General features: G+C 37.2%; 2 protein-coding genes across 2 annotated transcripts; one reads left to right on the top strand and one right to left on the bottom strand.

Annotated features, from left to right (window-relative positions):
- LOC104750332 (omega-hydroxypalmitate O-feruloyl transferase-like) lies at positions 6,196 to 8,996 on the top strand. Its single transcript, XM_010472115.2, has 2 exons — positions 6,196 to 6,918; positions 7,871 to 8,996. The coding sequence occupies exons 1-2, from the start codon at positions 6,457 to 6,459 to the stop codon at positions 8,762 to 8,764; spliced, it is 1,356 nt and encodes a 451-aa protein (XP_010470417.1). The 5' UTR covers positions 6,196 to 6,456; the 3' UTR covers positions 8,765 to 8,996.
- On the bottom strand, positions 9,917 to 14,781 carry LOC104750331 (chromatin assembly factor 1 subunit FAS1-like). Its single transcript, XM_010472114.2, has 11 exons — positions 14,132 to 14,781; positions 13,906 to 14,005; positions 13,673 to 13,820; positions 13,469 to 13,592; positions 12,515 to 12,879; positions 12,114 to 12,434; positions 11,513 to 11,594; positions 11,268 to 11,405; positions 10,607 to 11,020; positions 10,392 to 10,529; positions 9,917 to 10,285 (listed from the first exon to the last, which is right to left on the bottom strand). The coding sequence occupies exons 1-11, from the start codon at positions 14,591 to 14,593 to the stop codon at positions 10,115 to 10,117; spliced, it is 2,463 nt and encodes an 820-aa protein (XP_010470416.1). The 5' UTR covers positions 14,594 to 14,781; the 3' UTR covers positions 9,917 to 10,114.

Genomic DNA, 17,842 nt, shown 5'->3' with positions numbered 1-17,842 from the left:
CGGCGACAAAACAAGACAACCTAAAACCCTAATTCGTCGCTTCTCCTCTTATATACTTGGTTTAGGGGTTTCCAATTGAACCAAACCGAACCAAACAGCAATTAAAACAAACCAATCAAAATTGGAAATGATGGTGTCGATCGACACACCCATGGTGTTGATCGACACTCAGACCACAAATGTAATTTCTGGTTCGCGGATGTTACACCTAATCTATATTTGATCCGATTAGAAGTCGTCGATCAATTTATTGAAAGAACTAATAACAGAATGTGAAAGCAAGAAAGGAACAACAAGAATACCGAGATTTTACGAGTTCAGGTTCCGATGTGGAACTCTACGTCTCGCCGGTAACGGTACACCGGAATCCATTATATCTTAGCTCAAACTTGAGCTCATACAAGTGATTGATACAATCTCTCACAAGATTACAATCACTCTCAAGCTTTCTCACTAATCAACCCAAATCAACCTTTCTCTATCTCTCTCTCTCTAACTCTATCGCGTCATCACTGTGACGCTTCTCATCTCCGTTCTAACTAACTCGTAACAAGAGAGATTAAGAAGAAGAAGATGATACAGAGCCTTATACCAAAGACTCTTTTAACCTTCTCATTTGGGACTATTTACTAACACTTGCACATGTTCCTCACGTGCCAATGGAGAGAGAGCTTGTCTTGAAACCTCTGATTGCATCAAAGTCTCTTCCATACTTTGAGAGTATTCTGCATTTGGGTCACTTATTCACAATTCTCCACCTTGACCCTAATGTTGCAACCTAGCTTGTACTTGGTCTCCACCTCCGGACCTGATCAAACTCGATCAGCTTCTTATCTTTTGAGTAAACTCACCCAGCTTGAACTTCACCGCTCAACTTCAATGCTTCCTTAAAAAACTTGTTTCCTCAAAGCATCCTGATCAACACCTCTTGATTCTACTTGAAGACTTCCTTGCAACTGTCCCTTTTAGAACCTTTAAACTCAGCTCAAAACTTGACAACTCCAATCTTCACTCTTAAACAAACTGTTAGTGAACCAAAAAATGGTCGATGATCACTAGATGTGATGTTAATCACACTGCTATTCTCGAACCACCAAACACTCCAGTATCACCACATGAATTGTCAAAACATCTTCAACACAGACTTGTGTGAACAAACAATTCAGCTTTGATTATCTTGTTTCCTTCACACCCTTGAATACTTTTAATCTCTGCAAACTGATTCCCTTGCTATAGCCTTTTGATTCACTTCATGTGCACTGAACTTTGAATCAAACTCTTCCTTGAATCATATGCAAAAAAACTGTATCACTTGTGCTTTATTTCCTGAAACAGTCTCTGACTCATCCTGCAAAACACTCTAAACCAAAAAACCACATTAGTAATAAAAGGTATTTGACAAAGAATGTAATTACAGTGACTTGTTTGATCTTTGAGCATCACTTTGCACCGCCATTGTTACCAATGGAACACGCCGCTTAACTTCACTGAGTTGAGAAGACTTTCGACGCAACTATTTTTGCTCAATCTTGATCAAACCCTTCTGAATCCGCAGAACCTTTCAACCAACAGATATCAACCTCTGTCAACTCTTTTAAACCTGTCTCACATCCACAACCTTGTAGCATGCCCGAGACTTCTCTTTACAGCCTTTAACACTTCACTCTAGAACTCTTGAAGTCATTCCTTTGCTGCAAAACAACTCCGCAAAACATCTCTACGTTTGCTATCTTCACCTAACTTGACAATTGCACTTTAAACACCAACAATTCAATCTATATATGTTCTTCATCTTTATCCTCATGAGCTTCTTACCCTTGTGCCTTCTTGTTACTTCTTATGAAGCAAATAGGTGACCGGAACTTTAATAGTTCCCCTTTCTCAATGCAGTTTGAACACTCTACATTTTCATCCTTTCTAGGATTTTTACTCAATTGCTAGTACCAGCTCTTATGAAGAAGCTAGTTACTTGAAGTGAATGAACCAGAGATAAATCCTTTGCAAAACTTTGCACTTATCTCTTACCATCTCCGAAGAGAGTCACATCAATAATCTCTTATCTTTAGATTGTCTCTTCAATCTTGCTGAACTTCTAAAACCTGCAACTGATATCCAGATGTCTTCACCACCATCAAGCATCCTTTAAACCTGAAATTTTTTTCCCTTTTCACTCATGTTGCAACCTTACTATGCTTGAACATCTCTGACATCTTAAATCTGTTCTTGAACCTCTGTCTTCATCACACACTTGACCAACCTGAATCATACCCAAGCAGCAACTGATTTCTTCTCATAACTCACTCTTGATGAGCTTCTGAACCTGTTCACTCAGACCATCTCTTTATGCTTATGCTGACCAAGATACTCTTTAACTGTACATCTCCACCTGAAATCACAAACCATCTTGATAAACTTGTAACACGTCCATGTATTACTCATGACTCCACTTGAAACTGAGATCCTTGTATCTCTCAACATTCTCCATAACTTGCTGAACTAACACCTTCTTTGTCACTGTATCCTATGATTCTCAATCACAAAACTCTGTGTGCTTGACTGTATATCTTGGACACATGTTACTGCCCAGTATGTAGCTACCTCCAACAATCTCTTTTAATCTTTTGAAGACTCTCCAAGAACCTGCTTCTAATGAAGCTCCCATTCTGTTTTGTAAAAACAGATTGTGTACCTTGGTCTAATAGACCAACTAACCAGCTTTTAAGCTGATATAACCTTAGACTGGTTGACTCTTCACTCTACCATTCTGTTTTATCCAACCAGAACAAGCGTCTCATGCATCCAACTCAATCTCTTAATCCTTTGTTAACCGTAGAAAACCAAAAACTGTTCTGCATGTAACATTTCTGAAAACTGAAGAAACATCTGAGCAGTGCCTTCTTTATCACTGGTTTCATCCTTAGTGATTTACGTCAATCACACCTTGGTTTACTTACAAGATGTTTCTCCATCCTTTGTTGAGAATCTGTTTGTTACTTCTTGAGTCCTTGTATTCCTCTGTTTGTTTAAACAGAACCCAACAACACAATAAACCTCGCAACCTTGTTTCATTCACTTAGAACACTTCTGCGACAAAACAATACTCTGCAGCGTTAATCCATTTCCCTTGGATTTTCCCAGCTGCCACTGACTCACTGATGATCTGTTTTCAAACTTTGATCACCAAATACTTTGAGTCCTTTTGATCTCTTAAGAATCTGATAACTACCTCTGAGACTTAACCTTAGAAGAACCCTTCCTCAAAACTCTTGCAAATACCCTGAAATCCTTTAAATCATCATCTTACTTTGCTAAGCAAACTTTCTGATCACTCTTAACCAAACCTGCAATTTCTTCCTTTAAATGTCGAGCCTTAACTAATACCTATGCAACTTGAAAACCCATATACCAATCAAACAACCAAGGCGTCCCCTAGTTCCTAGATCCTTATGAGCTTCCTTTAATTGTTCTTTACTTATCTTGAACACAAGCTTGCATCAAAAAACTTCCACACTGCCTTAACCAGAAACTGCACTAACTCCTAGTACCAAATCTAAGCTAAAACCATGTGCAGTGAACATACAAACTTGTGCTTTAACAAACCTTGACTCATTTCTCTTGCAGACCTGAAGATTTCATAGCCTCACAATTATTCATGTGACTTGCAGCGGATGCAAACTTTACCAAGTTTTGAGTCTTCATGATGGTGCTTTGATTATGATCACATATCTTGAGAATCCATCACATGAACTCACACACTTCTTGAACCAGAAAGCAAAACTTCTTACTCTGAATACTCCTCCACCTAAACCGTCACAAAACAGTCTTCTTCTTGTGTCTCAAAAACAATTTACCGTTTGTAGTATCCTCCTTCTTATGATTGATGCTTCTTTCTTCAATCTGGAACAATTCTTCTTTGTACTTGCAATAACCTTAACCAGCGAGTCTTTCTTGATCTTCTCGCAACAACGCTTATACAAAACCATTGGAGGATATAACTTACAACCTCACAATCTCAGAAACTTGAAGTTGTCTTCAGTCGATGAAACGTATCAACGTGAAACCTTCTTCCTCCAAGTCCAAACTACTTTGATCCAGAACACAACGAACTTAAACTTCTTGTGACTACAACATCATTCCTTGTGAGTTTCTTAGAATAAAAATCACATTGATGCTAATCTTTCACGCCGTAGAGAGAGAGAGAGTGACTCACCGAATCAACCGATTTCATAAACCATAAACCATTCGATACAATTGGATCTTAATCTTTGGATCTTCTTTCTCCAACTACAATGTCTTGTTCCAAGAACAACTGCAATTGACTTCTTCCTTTGCTCTTGACATCGCAACGTCTTCTGATTTCTTCTCTTCAAGTTGCGATGTTAACGAAACTCCAAATCCACCGTTCCGTTCAAAACGCGACGCCTCCATCTTCCATGGAATCGACGAACCTTGCTCTGATACCACTTGTTGAAACCTAATCTATATTTGATCCGATTAGAAGTCGTCGATCGATTCCTTGAAAGAACTAATAACATAATGTGAAAGCAAGAAAGGAACAACAAGAACACCGAGATTTTACGATTTCAGGTTCCGATGTGGAATCCCACGTCTCGCCAACGACGGTACACCGAAATCTATTATATCTTAGCTCAAACTTGAGCTCATACAAGTGACTGATACAATCTCTCACAAGATTACAATCACTCCCAAGCTTTCTCACTAATCAACCCAAATCAACCTCTCTCTCTCTCTCTCTCTCTCCTAACTCTCTCGCGTCATCACTATGACGCTTCTCATCTCCGTTCTAACTAACTCGTAACAAAAGAGATTAAGAAGAAGAAGATGATACAGAACCTTATATCAAAGACCCTTTTAACCTTCTCATTTGAGACTATTTACTAACACTTGCACATGCTCCTCACGTGCCAATGGAGAGAGAGCTTGTCTTGAAACCTCTGATTGCATCAGGTCTCTTCCATACTTTGAGAGTACTCTGCATTTGGGTCACTTATTCACAGGGAGGATCAGATCTTACGAAAGCAGAGCCTCGAAGCAATAGTACCAGCAAATATGCAAGATCCACGACTTTACGTACGGCAGTGACATTAGATCAGAACCATTGTCGGCAGCACTCTGTTTCCAACACCGCTCTCATCCCAACGACCTACTTGTCCCGGACGTAGCGACAACATGTTCAGGGAGAGTAGGTGCTCGAGTAAAAAAAACTATACAAAAATGATAAGCGTAAGTTGGGTCAGCTTGTTTAAGAAGCGCAAACCCACTCCCCAAAACCACTCCCCAGTGGTTTTGAAAGGAGTCACATTAATTAGTGGAAATGCGATTGTAAATAACAAACCGGAACAGATTTTGGTGGCTGTCAAGTGTCAACGCCATCAAGACACAAAGTCTCTCTTAGCTTTCTCAGGGTGAAGGCAAAGTTGAGACCTCTGTCCGGTCTCACGAACTCACGCATACCGTGATTGATGTGATCTACTAATTAATTACACTTTTGAAGAAAAAAGTTTACCCTTAAAAAGTATTAAGTCTAAACTCTCAGTCTTTTTAGTGATTTATTAGAAAGTCGATTCAAGACGGTGGCTTTACGTACGGTAAGCCTTAGATCCACATATAAAGTCATTGTAGTTTCTTCGTTACACCTACGTAGTGTAGTGAGATGCTGCAAATGGGTACAAAATGTTCTACAACTTACGATTTACCAACGTGTTAGGATCATATTTATACTAACCGTAGTGTAGTGAGATGCTGCAAATGGGTAAAAATCATATCGGATAATTCAAAGTTTGGCAAACATCACTCAACTCAAAATGGGCCGATCACATGCAATTATGTAGCTAACACCGACATGTCAAACCTCTCCTATCAAAATCCTTAAAATAAATTCACCAACCCTACTCACAACCACCAAGGCAGCCCATCACTTCTCCCATATCTATAAACACAACACAATAATACAACGGTTACAACCTTTTTTGCTTTTAAAGAAGAACGTTTTCATGTCAGTGTGACTTGATAAATTAAAACCGGCGTCGACGTAGCAAGAAAAATGCTTGGTTTTGTTCTTGTGACTTCCGTACCAAATCTCTTATTTATTAAAAAGGGCACCTTTTAATTTATTGTGGGAATCAATATTAACTCTCTATGGATGATTTCATTCTATAATTTACATGTAAAATAGTCATAAAACCGATATTAAAAAAAAAACCGACACAATATATTTTCATTGAAAACATCATATTTATTTTAGGATCAATATTACTCTCCAAGGATTATTTCATACTATAAGATACACATACATATATAATCATAAAGGCAGGATAAAAAACGTCATTCACTATGTGTTAGTCTATATATAATATAGATTAAGTCACAAAACTCAAATCACAAGCTTCACTCAAAACCTAATTAGATCAGAGAGAGAGAAAGAGATTGTTCAAAATGGGTTCTTTGTACCAAGAATCATCACCATTGCTTCTTCAAGATCTCAAGGTGACCATCAAAGAATCAACACTCATTTTCCCATCTGAAGAAACAAGTGAGAAGAAATCCATGTTCTTGTCCAACGTCGACCAAATTCTCAACTTTGACGTCCAAACAGTTCATTTCTTCCGACCAAACAAAGATTTTCTTCCGGAGATTGTGTCGGAGAAGCTGAGAAAGGCGTTGGTGAAAGCCATGGACGCTTACGAGTTTTTGGCCGGGAGACTCCGCGTGGATCCTAGCTCTGGACGGCTAGATGTTGACTGTAACGGTTCCGGAGCTGGATTTGTGACGGCGGCGAGTGAGTACACGTTGGAGGAACTTGGAGATTTGGTTTATCCAAATCCAGCTTTTGCTCAACTGGTTACAAGTCAGCTTCAGAGTTTGCCTAAAGATAACCAACCCTTGTTTGCCTTTCAGGTAACCCAACCCTTTGCTTTCCAACTTTTTGTTTCAAAAGGATCCTTAAACTAATTAAGATATAGACGTATTAAATGGTACATAGATTCACATCTTCGCATCTTCCACACAATTTATAGATTATTAGTTATACATGTATAACGAAACATGAGTTTGAAAAAAAAAAAGTATAACGAAACATGAAATCACAAAGTAACATGTGACATGTATATAAATATATATACTCGAGTATGTCTCAGTTTCGCCTACAGATAAAATATGCCAAATAAGTTTCAGATCCTTCCAATGTACACAATACTGACACATATATTTTCTTGTTATTTATTACTATTCTTAGTTATATTACTTATATATAAACTAGGCATACATTTTCAGTCTACACTTGAGCATTGTAAACAATCGAAGCAAGTGAAAAATGTTCATTATTTCAAAATAAAAAAGTCGGTTTAGTGTTTCTTTTCTTGACATCAAATTTGAATAGTTTTTGGTGGTTAGTATTAATTAAACTTTATAATAGTATATGATTGTAACATAAATCTACTTGTTCCGCGTGAAGTTAAAACGCTGGTTTTTTTGTGTGCTCATTTATTGAATCTACCGAACATAAAGCAATCTAAATTAATGAGACATAACTCTGTCTGTCACATTATTTCATGTAATCGCTTTCTAATGAAATTCTTTTACTCAATGTTAATGATCATGAACGTATAAGGTAGTAAGTAGTCATTATCTACATCTATTGAATGTGTCGCAGTATGTATATTATTATACTAGCTATATAGTTCTTACGTTAAACTGAGAATTAACGACAATATATAGGGGTACGTACCCATAAGTGATTCAAAAATTAAGTTTTCTCAAGTTTGGTCCTTGAAGTTGTGTTTATCATGTCATGGAGATGTTAGATGTATCATGTATATCATGTATGTACTTACTATTTAAATTTGGGCAGATGACATCATTCAAGTGCGGTGGGTTTGCAATGGGAATCTCAACAAACCATACAACGTTCGATGGACTTAGTTTCAAAACATTCCTCGAAAACTTAGCATCTCTACTGAATGAGAAGCCCTTATCAACACCTCCATGCAACGACCGTTCTCTTCTCAAGGCTCGTACGCCACCAAGTGTCACATTCCCACACCACGAGCTTGTTAAGTTTCAAGACTGTGAGACAACAACAGTCTTCGAAGCCACTTCACAGCACTTAGACTTCAAAATCTTCAAGCTATCCTCTGATCAAATCAATAAGCTCAAGGAGAGAGCCTCGGAGACTAGTAGTGGTTATGTTCGCGTGTCCGGGTTCAACGTTGTCACGGCTTTGGTCTGGAGGTGCAAGGCACTCTCTGTAACATCAGAAAAAGAAGAAGAAGAAGCTAATCTTGAAAGAGAATCAACGATTCTTTACGCAGTGGACATTAGAGGGAGGCTGAACCCTGAGCTTCCACCGTCCTACACTGGAAACGCGGTTTTAACGGCTTACGCAAAGGCGAAATGCAAGGCGTTGCTCGAAGAGCCGTTTGGTAGGATTGTGGAAATTGTAGGAGAAGGGGCGAAGAGGATAACTGATGAGTACGCGCGGTCTGCTATAGATTGGGGAGAGTTGTACAAAGGATTTCCACATGGACAAGTTTTGGTTTCTTCGTGGTGGAAACTAGGTTTCGCAGAGGTTGAGTATCCTTGGGGAAAGCCTAAGTATAGCTGTCCTGTTGTGTATCATCGGAAAGACATAGTTTTGCTGTTTCCAGACATCGATGGAGATAGTAAAGGTGTTTATGTCTTGGCTGCTTTGCCTTCTAAGGAGATGACCAAGTTCCAGCATTGGTTTGAAGACACGCTTTGCTGATTTCCTGGCATTAATTTGCATTGCTAATGCTTTATTTTATACTTTACATTATAAACACATTATGGATAATCGATTGAAATGTGAACTTCAAGTTCAGGACAACCAAACGTATCTTTCTTGTATTTTCTTTTCTTTTACCTTTTAAGTACTAAAGCTATGTAATGAAAACACAATTAAAAGCTATTGTACACTATATAATCTCCAAAAATATAAGGGTGATTGAAAATGGATATATATAGAGACGATTTCATATTGCTCATAGATTTTAGAGAGACGATTTCATTGTCACGGCACGTCACTCAAGTTGCTTCCTATCATTCTCTCATCTAAAACACTGTTGTGATGTTTTTGCATTCATACATTTGTTTGTATCCGCAAGAAGCAAAAAAAAAAAAAATAGCTAAGTTGAGGGATGTAACCAAAAAAAGAAAGATGTAAACCTATGAGACTTATCCCATAGCTGCTTATAGATCTACCCACTAACTCATACAAATCAAACATCACCGACCATACAAAGTAACCTCTCCTTTCCAATCTATTCAAGATCGGCCAAAACATTTATCAAAAACAAAGAGTCAAGTATAGGTGGAATTAAATGGGGACATTCAGACCACTACGAAAGTCAATGCTAATAATGGGGGCATTAAAAGATGAAAAAGGAGAATCGTAATTGATGGCGTTGAGCAATGAGCACAACACCATGGCATTGCCAACTCCCAACTTAATGCAATGAGTTGTGTCTTTCATTGTCTACATCTCTTAAATGTGTCGACGTAGTATGTACATACTACGTACTATATAAATATTGTGCATTACTTTTTTGTGCCATTATCATAGCATAACTTGTTTCAGCTTTTGCATCCATGCCCAAAGACTTAGCTACATACTAAAGAAATCGAAATTATCAGAAGTGTTTTGCATGACTGTCAAACTTGTAATATTGAAAACTTACTCTGCTGACTTCATGGCTCCACTTTGCAATTCTGTTGCTTTATCTTACTACACGATTATAAAACACATTATGATATTCGATAATACGGTTGAAAAGGAAATTCCCTTCACTTTGCTATTGCTGCTAATTTTTATAACAATTAAACTGTTCTAATGAAAGCGTACAAGATATTGTAATATCCAAAGTGTAGGAGTTATTCGAAATGAAAATAAGTAAGGTAGATTTATAGACTTTTACCTGAACAAAACATCTCAGGTTGCTTAAACCATTTATCATTCCCTCAACAAAACACTTTCCGATGTTATTGCATCATACATTTGTATCCACAAGAAGCAAAAAAAAAGGATATAGCTAAGTTGAGGAATGTAACCAAAAAAATATGGAAACAGTGAAGAGACCTAAGCATTCTCGTTTTCTAATCTCTGTGCCTCTTCGACTGCAGCAGGTTGTGGCTTTGTGGATGGAGGCAAACAGCGTTTTGAGAAGAATGTAGATATCATTTTTGGTCTCTTACCGCTTTTATCTGGTGACGGTGATAATCCAAGCTTTGTCAATACTTCTTTCTTTACCTGTTTATTAAACAAAAGGTGACAGGAGTATAAGCAACCCTGTCTCAAGACATGATTGCAAATTGTTGAAGAGAAGATCAAAGTATAATGTAGAAGTAGAACTAACCTGCCAACGGCTATCCTCGAAATCTGATATTTCACGCACTTTTTGTCTTAGCTTGGTCTTTGGTACATCAGGAAACTTCTGTTGTAATGTTTCAACCACTCTATTGATACCTTGAGGGCATGATTGAATAGTTGATACCTGGACGCCAAATTATTGTTAGAGCTGGGTAGCAATATATAAAAATACATGTTATTTATATGGAGAAATCTACTTACAACTGTAATTAAATCCGAGTCTGGTATGGACTTTGCTTTTGAATTAGATGGAGGTGTGCTCTGACTACAAGATGACTTGCCAGTTTCCTGATCCTCCTCTTCCATGTCATTGATCGATATCTCGATGAGAGAAGTCCATGGGAATGCTCGCACCATGAGAGCTCGCAGACATATCTGTTCCACTTTTTGTGTCCCTTCTAGATCTTTAGAGGCTAAGAAAGGGACCTTCTCATGCGTTAGGTTACATATAATCAGTGGCTGCGTTTTCCTCAGAGCATGGTCAGTTAAACTTTGCAGATGTTTTTGTTGTTGGAGTAATGCGCAAAACTCTTGACTTTCTTGATCTTGCTTAGATGATGGCGTACTAGCATCCTGCTCAGACGAATCCATGTCCATTCTGTCCACTTGGACCCCCTGAGAGAACCAAAGTTTACATAAGAAACTTAGCTGCCTATATAGTTAACAAACCCCCTTCACAAGAATGGGACATGCTTTGAACAAAACCAGGTATTAATCTATTAGATGAATGAGGAATATGAGTTGAATTGGCTAATAGATTGGAACCTCCAGAGAAATACACATTTCGCTATATAGATTCCTAGATTGTCAACCTAGATTTAGAAGAATGTATGACGAGTTAACTAAAAATTGCTTTTGTTACCTCATCTTCTGAGAGATATCCATCAGGCACCATAAAGTCATCTTCACTATCATCTTCATCATCAGCCTTTGAACATCCTTCTTCCAAACTTTCCTCTTCATCTTTCTCACAATCTGAAAGGCTTTCACCTGCTTCTTCCTGTGAACCAAAAGCAATTTATTACCCAAGGATCTTTTGGATGAGTTTTTTTGGGTTGTAACAAAATAATTATATCCAAAACCAAGTACTGAAATCAATAAAACTACCTCTTCCCATTCTTCATCACTATCAACTTCATAATCCAATTCTGGGTCCTTTTTCAGAGGACGACGTGGCCCCACAACTTGACTGCAAATGTTAAAAAGAAGTACCATCAGTACCATAGTAAGCAAACTTAGAGAGTGAACACTAGTTATCTCCTCCTTCATATTCCTAGTAACTCTAGCGGACTCACTGAAAAACGTTTTCTACGTTACCTGTGTTCACTACAATGATTGTTCAATCCAAACTGAAATGCATCAGACAATATTAACCACAGATCTAAGATAGACGATGTTTATTTAATTTAAGGATCAGCCTCTACAAAGGAACATAAAAGGGTAGAGCAGGAGTATGTTTACTTCACAGGCTTTTTTATCATGCTTTATTAAACACCACAATAAAGTCGTCACATAGCTGAGATAAACTTCATGACTTTTTCAGTGAAACATGTTATGCAAAAAAGCAGAAATGAAAAAGCAGTAACACACAAACTCATAAGAAAGCTTTGAATTAGTCAAGGCTTCACATATATTAACAAAACTAACTTACAATCTATCTTATCTTAGCTTACTGTGGGAATGAAAGTTTTCAAAATTAAGTACTAACCTTTGGCTAGGCCAGATACCATAAAAGCCTGGTCTGCAGCTTTTATCAAATTGTAACAACTGCTTGGCCCTCCTGGACTTCTTCTTACGATCAGATGACGAAGACTCACACTGCCCAATGGAAGATATACCATCAAAGTTTTTCTCTTCACACCCATCCACTTGCTTCTCCATGTTCGGTTCACCGTCAGATGTTGCTTCCCTATTTGTAGATAGTTTTAGTTTCGGAAACAGTTCACTCTTAGGTTGCCTACGCATACCCCAATGCTTTTTCGTACTGGAGAGCGAATGACCCAACTGTCGCCAAGAAGCAAAGTGTTCCCTACAAAGAAATACAACTCAGATCACAATACCCAAAGTGACACCTTACAGATAAATCACCAAGGAAAACCACTGTCATACCTGCGAATATCATCAAGTGTAGCTTCACAAGTTGTTGAAAAGGCATTGTCAATGGCCTGAATAACTGTTCCACTTTCATTCTCAGGTTTTGCACATGAAGGTTCCTGAGCAGTTATTTCACTGGAAGGAAGCTTAGGTTGGGTTATTGAACTGTCTTTGCTCTTTTTAAGAAACCGCTCCATGATTGATGCTTGTTTTTGTACTTGAAGTTGCTTCTTTAGCTCGGCTTGTTCCTTCTCTCTACGCTTCTGCTCCTTCTCCGACTCATCTTGCTGTTTCTTTAACCGTTTTCTTGACTCAGTCTCGTCCTTTTCTTTATTATTTTCATCAATAATTGCTTTCTGCATTAGCTTCTGCTCTTTTTCCTGGCACAGCAAACAAATGCTCAGTCAGAAGTCAGAATTTGGAAACAAATAACACCATCCAAGATGACCAAAAGAGAATAAGCATCTCCAGACAAGAATTCCAGAAGAAAATGCNTTCACAAGTTGTTGAAAAGGCATTGTCAATGGCCTGAATAACTGTTCCACTTTCATTCTCAGGTTTTGCACAAGAGGGTTCCTGAGCAGTTATTTCCCTGGAAGGAAGCTTAGGTTGGGTTATTGAACTGTCTTTGCTCTTTTTAAGAAACCGCTCCATGATTGATGCTTGTTTTTGTACTTGAAGTTGCTTCTTTAGCTCGGCTTGTTCCTTCTCTCTACGCTTCTGCTCCTTCTCCGACTCATCTTGCTGTTTCTTTAACCGTTTTCTTGACTCAGTCTCGTCCTTTTCTTTATTATTTTCATCAATAATTGCTTTCTGCATTAGCTTCTGCTCTTTTTCCTGGCACAGCAAACAAATGCTCAGTCAGAAGTCAGAATTTGGAAACAAATAACACCATCCAAGATGACCAAAAGAGAATAAGCATCTCCAGACAAGAATTCCAGAAGAAAATGCAGAAAACTATCTGCTTACCTGTTGCAATCTCTCTTTCAATACTTGACGTTCCACTCTCTTCTTTTCCTTCTCAGCTTCACATCTACTTTTCTCCAATTGTTTGAGAAGCAGCTTCTCTTCTCGCTTTGAGTCTTTCTCAGCCCTTAACGATCAACACAATAACCGAGTCAGATAAAAACAAGAAATAAATATAAACCAAGTACACTAAAATAAGATGCTTACATCTCTGCGCTGTTCTTCTGCAACATGTTATCCATAAACGATCGAATATCCACCTCAGTCAGTATTTTACCAAGCTTTTCAGCAGCTTTGCTCAGATCAGATCTACACGACTCTTCAGTTCCCCCTCTTTGTAATGCAGCTAACATTGCTAAAACATAACACACAAGGCATAAGTCCTCACATCCTATATACACAATCAACCAATAAGAATCATCAACAGATAAAACAGTTACCAGAAACTGCTGTAATCCTTTCATGAATCTTCTTCCTACAAGTCCGTCGAACTTTAAGCAATCCACGAACAGAACTCGGCATCATTTTCAAATCTCTCGTCTATAACATCAAATAAACATCACATCTCAACATTAAATGATATCACCAAAGTTACCATTTCTATCAAGATTCAAAGATCAAAACCCACACAGAAGCTAAAAAGTACCAATTGAAATTAAAAATTACCTCCCAGCACCAGAGACAAGATTCAGAATCATCCTCCAAAACATCAGCATCTGCGTTAGGCAAACCGTAACTCACTCTCTGACCCACAGAAACAACAGCACTCTTCACAGCTACCAAAGTAACACTTTCAACCTTCTCCTTCAATATCAAGTAAATCTCATCGACAAGCTTCGACAACGGCAAACTCATCTCCTCCATCAACAAAGCAACCATAGAATTCACAGACGAACAATCACTAAACCTAGAAAACAGATCTGTTCTCTTACTCTCTTCCATCATTTCACGAAAATAATCAAAAAGCCCTTTCGTCTCTCGATTCAACGAAGAGATCTGAGCTTCTTTCTCCTCAGAAGTTAGATTCTCAATCGCCGCGGGTTCTCTCTTCCGCTTGTTTGACGACTTCTTCGGCTCAATCGGCGTCTTCTGATTCTCGATTTCATTCACCGGCGTAACTTCTTCCATCGCGAAACCCTAGAAATTTTGGGAATCTATAAATCCAGGTGAATAAAATGAAACAAGATCCAGAATCTGAGAAATCGATAGAGAGAAAGGTTTTGTGATTTTGGATTTTGGATTTTTTTCTTTTTTTCTTTTTTGGTCTCTGAGTTGTTAGGTTTTGGGAGAAGAAGAAGAAGTAGAATGTGGGAAGATGAATGGTTTTGCAAAAAAAAAAAAAAAACTAAAGGCGAACTTAACAGAAAAAAAAAAAAAAAAGAAGAAGAAGGAATTTGGAGGAGTCATTGATTTTGCCGCCAAGGATTTGACGGATGGGTTTGCCTCCAAATGACACATATGCAAATTTTTAAGGTTTGGCGCCACTTATGTTTTAGAGAGATTGGGAAGCTCATTTATATATGGGCTTAATTTTGTTTCTTTCGGCCCATCAAGACGGAGGTATATATTTCTTTTTTTTAGGAAATCGGGAGACAATGCCTCGAAAAATTACAACGCAATTACACCGATCCATTCGTATCCTCTCTCACAATCAAATAAAGTATTACTTTATGGGCAAAATACCCAGATCCGAAATCCGAATCCGAACCAGATTCAATAAACCCGAACCAGATTCAAGTGTTTGTGTTGTGTTGATCATTCTACTAACTTGTTTTTTTTTTTTTTTTCACAATTTGCAGATGGATTCTTCATCTCCACATCAACATGACAATGATGCAGATGGATTTGAGTTTGATGACCAATGAGAAGGGTTTCAGATTCCAGAAACAGATCAATGGGGAAAAAGAAAACAAAATCATGGAGATAGAGATGAACAACAACAAACTCAGAGACAAATCACTCCAAGGTCAGGTGTATGAGTTCATTACACAAGGCTACCAAATAACCGCAATCTATGTACTTGCCACTATTGCAAGAGAAAATTCAAGTGTCCAACAAAGTCAGGGACTAAAATTTTGTGGAATCATCTTGAAATCTATAAGGAACACAAGGTGTGGCTAGAAGGAAAAGACCCAAAGTTGAGTCAACAGGTCATTGATAAGGATGGAAATCTGAAAAATGCTAAAGTTCCTGAAAGTGTTTTCAAAGAAGCAACAAATGAGATGCTTGTGATAGGAGAGTTGCCATTAGCTTTCATTGAAAGTATGGCTTGGAGACATTTCTATAACAAGGTATACTGTTCTTTTTTTTTTTCCTTTTCTGTTTTCTTTTCTGGATTTCACTTTAATACTAATATGTTTCTATATGTGTATGGATGCCGGTCAATCTATATAAACCCCACTCCAAAAGGACTGCCACAAGGAACATTGTTGAGATGTTTATTCAGAGGAAATCAACTATGAGGAAATGGTTCATTGCTAACAAACAAAGAGACTCACTTACAACAAATATATGGGTTAGTGATGTCACAAGTAATGTCATTTATCCTTCTTCTTACTTAAGAAGTTCATTTTGAGTTCATGATCGACCAGTTGGTCGATCGTCTGGTCGGTTGTTCAAGTATGGGGTCTGGCGAAGTCGGAGACGCTCTGATCGACCTACCGATCGACCAAGGGGTCGATTGTTTTGATCTGATGCCAAACCGATGATTCTGATGTTGTGCTGATCGACCGGTTTGATCGACCAAATGGTCGATCATATTCTCTTCTTCTGTTCTCTTCCTTTTTCTTGTCAGTTCTTGAACAATACATCAGTTCACTTATCTGTTCTATCCAAACGGAGATGCCTTAATGTCATCCAACACAACTTCAAAACGCTTATTCCAATTCTCATCAAAGAGACTGAGACGAGAGTTGTAGTTGATATGATCCTCAAGTGTATGCTCTGTTTCTGGTTCAAAAAGTTTAGCCGGAAGAGTGAAAGAATCTTTATTAATAGTAGACATCTCCAGTTATATCCTACATTATATCAAAATAAAAAAATTAATAAATGTAAGCTACGTAATTTCACACTTAAACACTAAGATTTGATTACGACCATTCTCAACAATACCTAACTTAATTATGGAATCATCTAAGGTTAATGACAAAGATGGGGAAGATGCAATTCATGGAACACAGAAGCCGAAGAGAGAAGAATCAAGTGGAACAAAACTGTGAATTACAATTCCTGATAGATTGCATAGAAATGACAAATGTTTGGAAGAGAATGTGAAAGCAGAAGATTTAGGGTTAATGATGAACATGAAAAAAGTGGTTACGATTCGTTTTTACAAAAGCTGATTTTACGCAGAGAAAAGAGAGAGAAATTTCTGTTTTTATTAAAAAATAAATATGTTCGTAGTTAATTTTAGGAGGAGGTTTTTGACATTTTATTCATAAAAAACTTAGTAATTTAATTTAATAAGATTTGGCCTATTTTGATAATTTTACTATTTTTTTGGCCTCTTTTAATAAGTTTCCCTTAATAATAAGAACAAATAATTATTCATTAAAATAAAAATAAAATAAATAAGATTTAACAAACTTCATAAAATTAAATAGTTTTAAACACATATACTGGTGAATTTGTTTTGTTCAAATCAAATGAAACAAGTCTCTATTTATAGAATATAAAAATGATGAATTTTGGTGTTATTATTTATATACATATATATAATTATTTTGAAATAATTGATGTTAAATAATTGGGGGGAAAAAATAATTCAAACATTCAATCAATGTGCTAAACTTGTCCTCATCAACATTTTTGCCCACCAAAAAAAATGTAAACAAACAACAATTTATTTTCGCCCTACCAAAATATGTCATGTCATACCACAAATACCCATATTTTTTTTAGCGCTTTTGAATTTTATGAACACTCAAACCTGTCACCTCATTTGATCAACACCATTGTAAGTCTTTTTCAACTGTTGTTAAAATATTTCAACAGTTGATACAAATGTCATTGTAAGTAATTTTAGTGATGAGGAGGTAGTGTCAGATATATTGAGGGTAATTATTGAAATTGATGCTGAATTCGAGACATAAAAAGTTATAAACCGATTTAAGAAACTTGGTATTTGTTTTCAAGAAAAAAGGACTTTCATGTGATTCTTTTAACATTGAAGCTGAGTCGAGTAGAGCTGGGATAAAAAGAGAGGAAGAAAAACATTCAAGTTACATGTTTGGTAATATTGTTTGTTTTGTAAGTGAGACATGTCATGATTATACTTATGTGTTGATTTTTTATTTTTGATATTTCCAACAATCTCTTCAAAATGGATTAGGCTTATGAGAATATATAAAGAAATTTTTTTGAATACTTATTGATAAT

Source organism: Camelina sativa, chromosome 16 (genome assembly GCF_000633955.1).
Source record: "Camelina sativa cultivar DH55 chromosome 16, Cs, whole genome shotgun sequence".
Lineage (NCBI taxonomy): Eukaryota > Viridiplantae > Streptophyta > Magnoliopsida > Brassicales > Brassicaceae > Camelina > Camelina sativa.
Note: the sequence above shows the minus strand (reverse complement) of the source record. Positions and strands in the feature narration are given on the sequence as shown.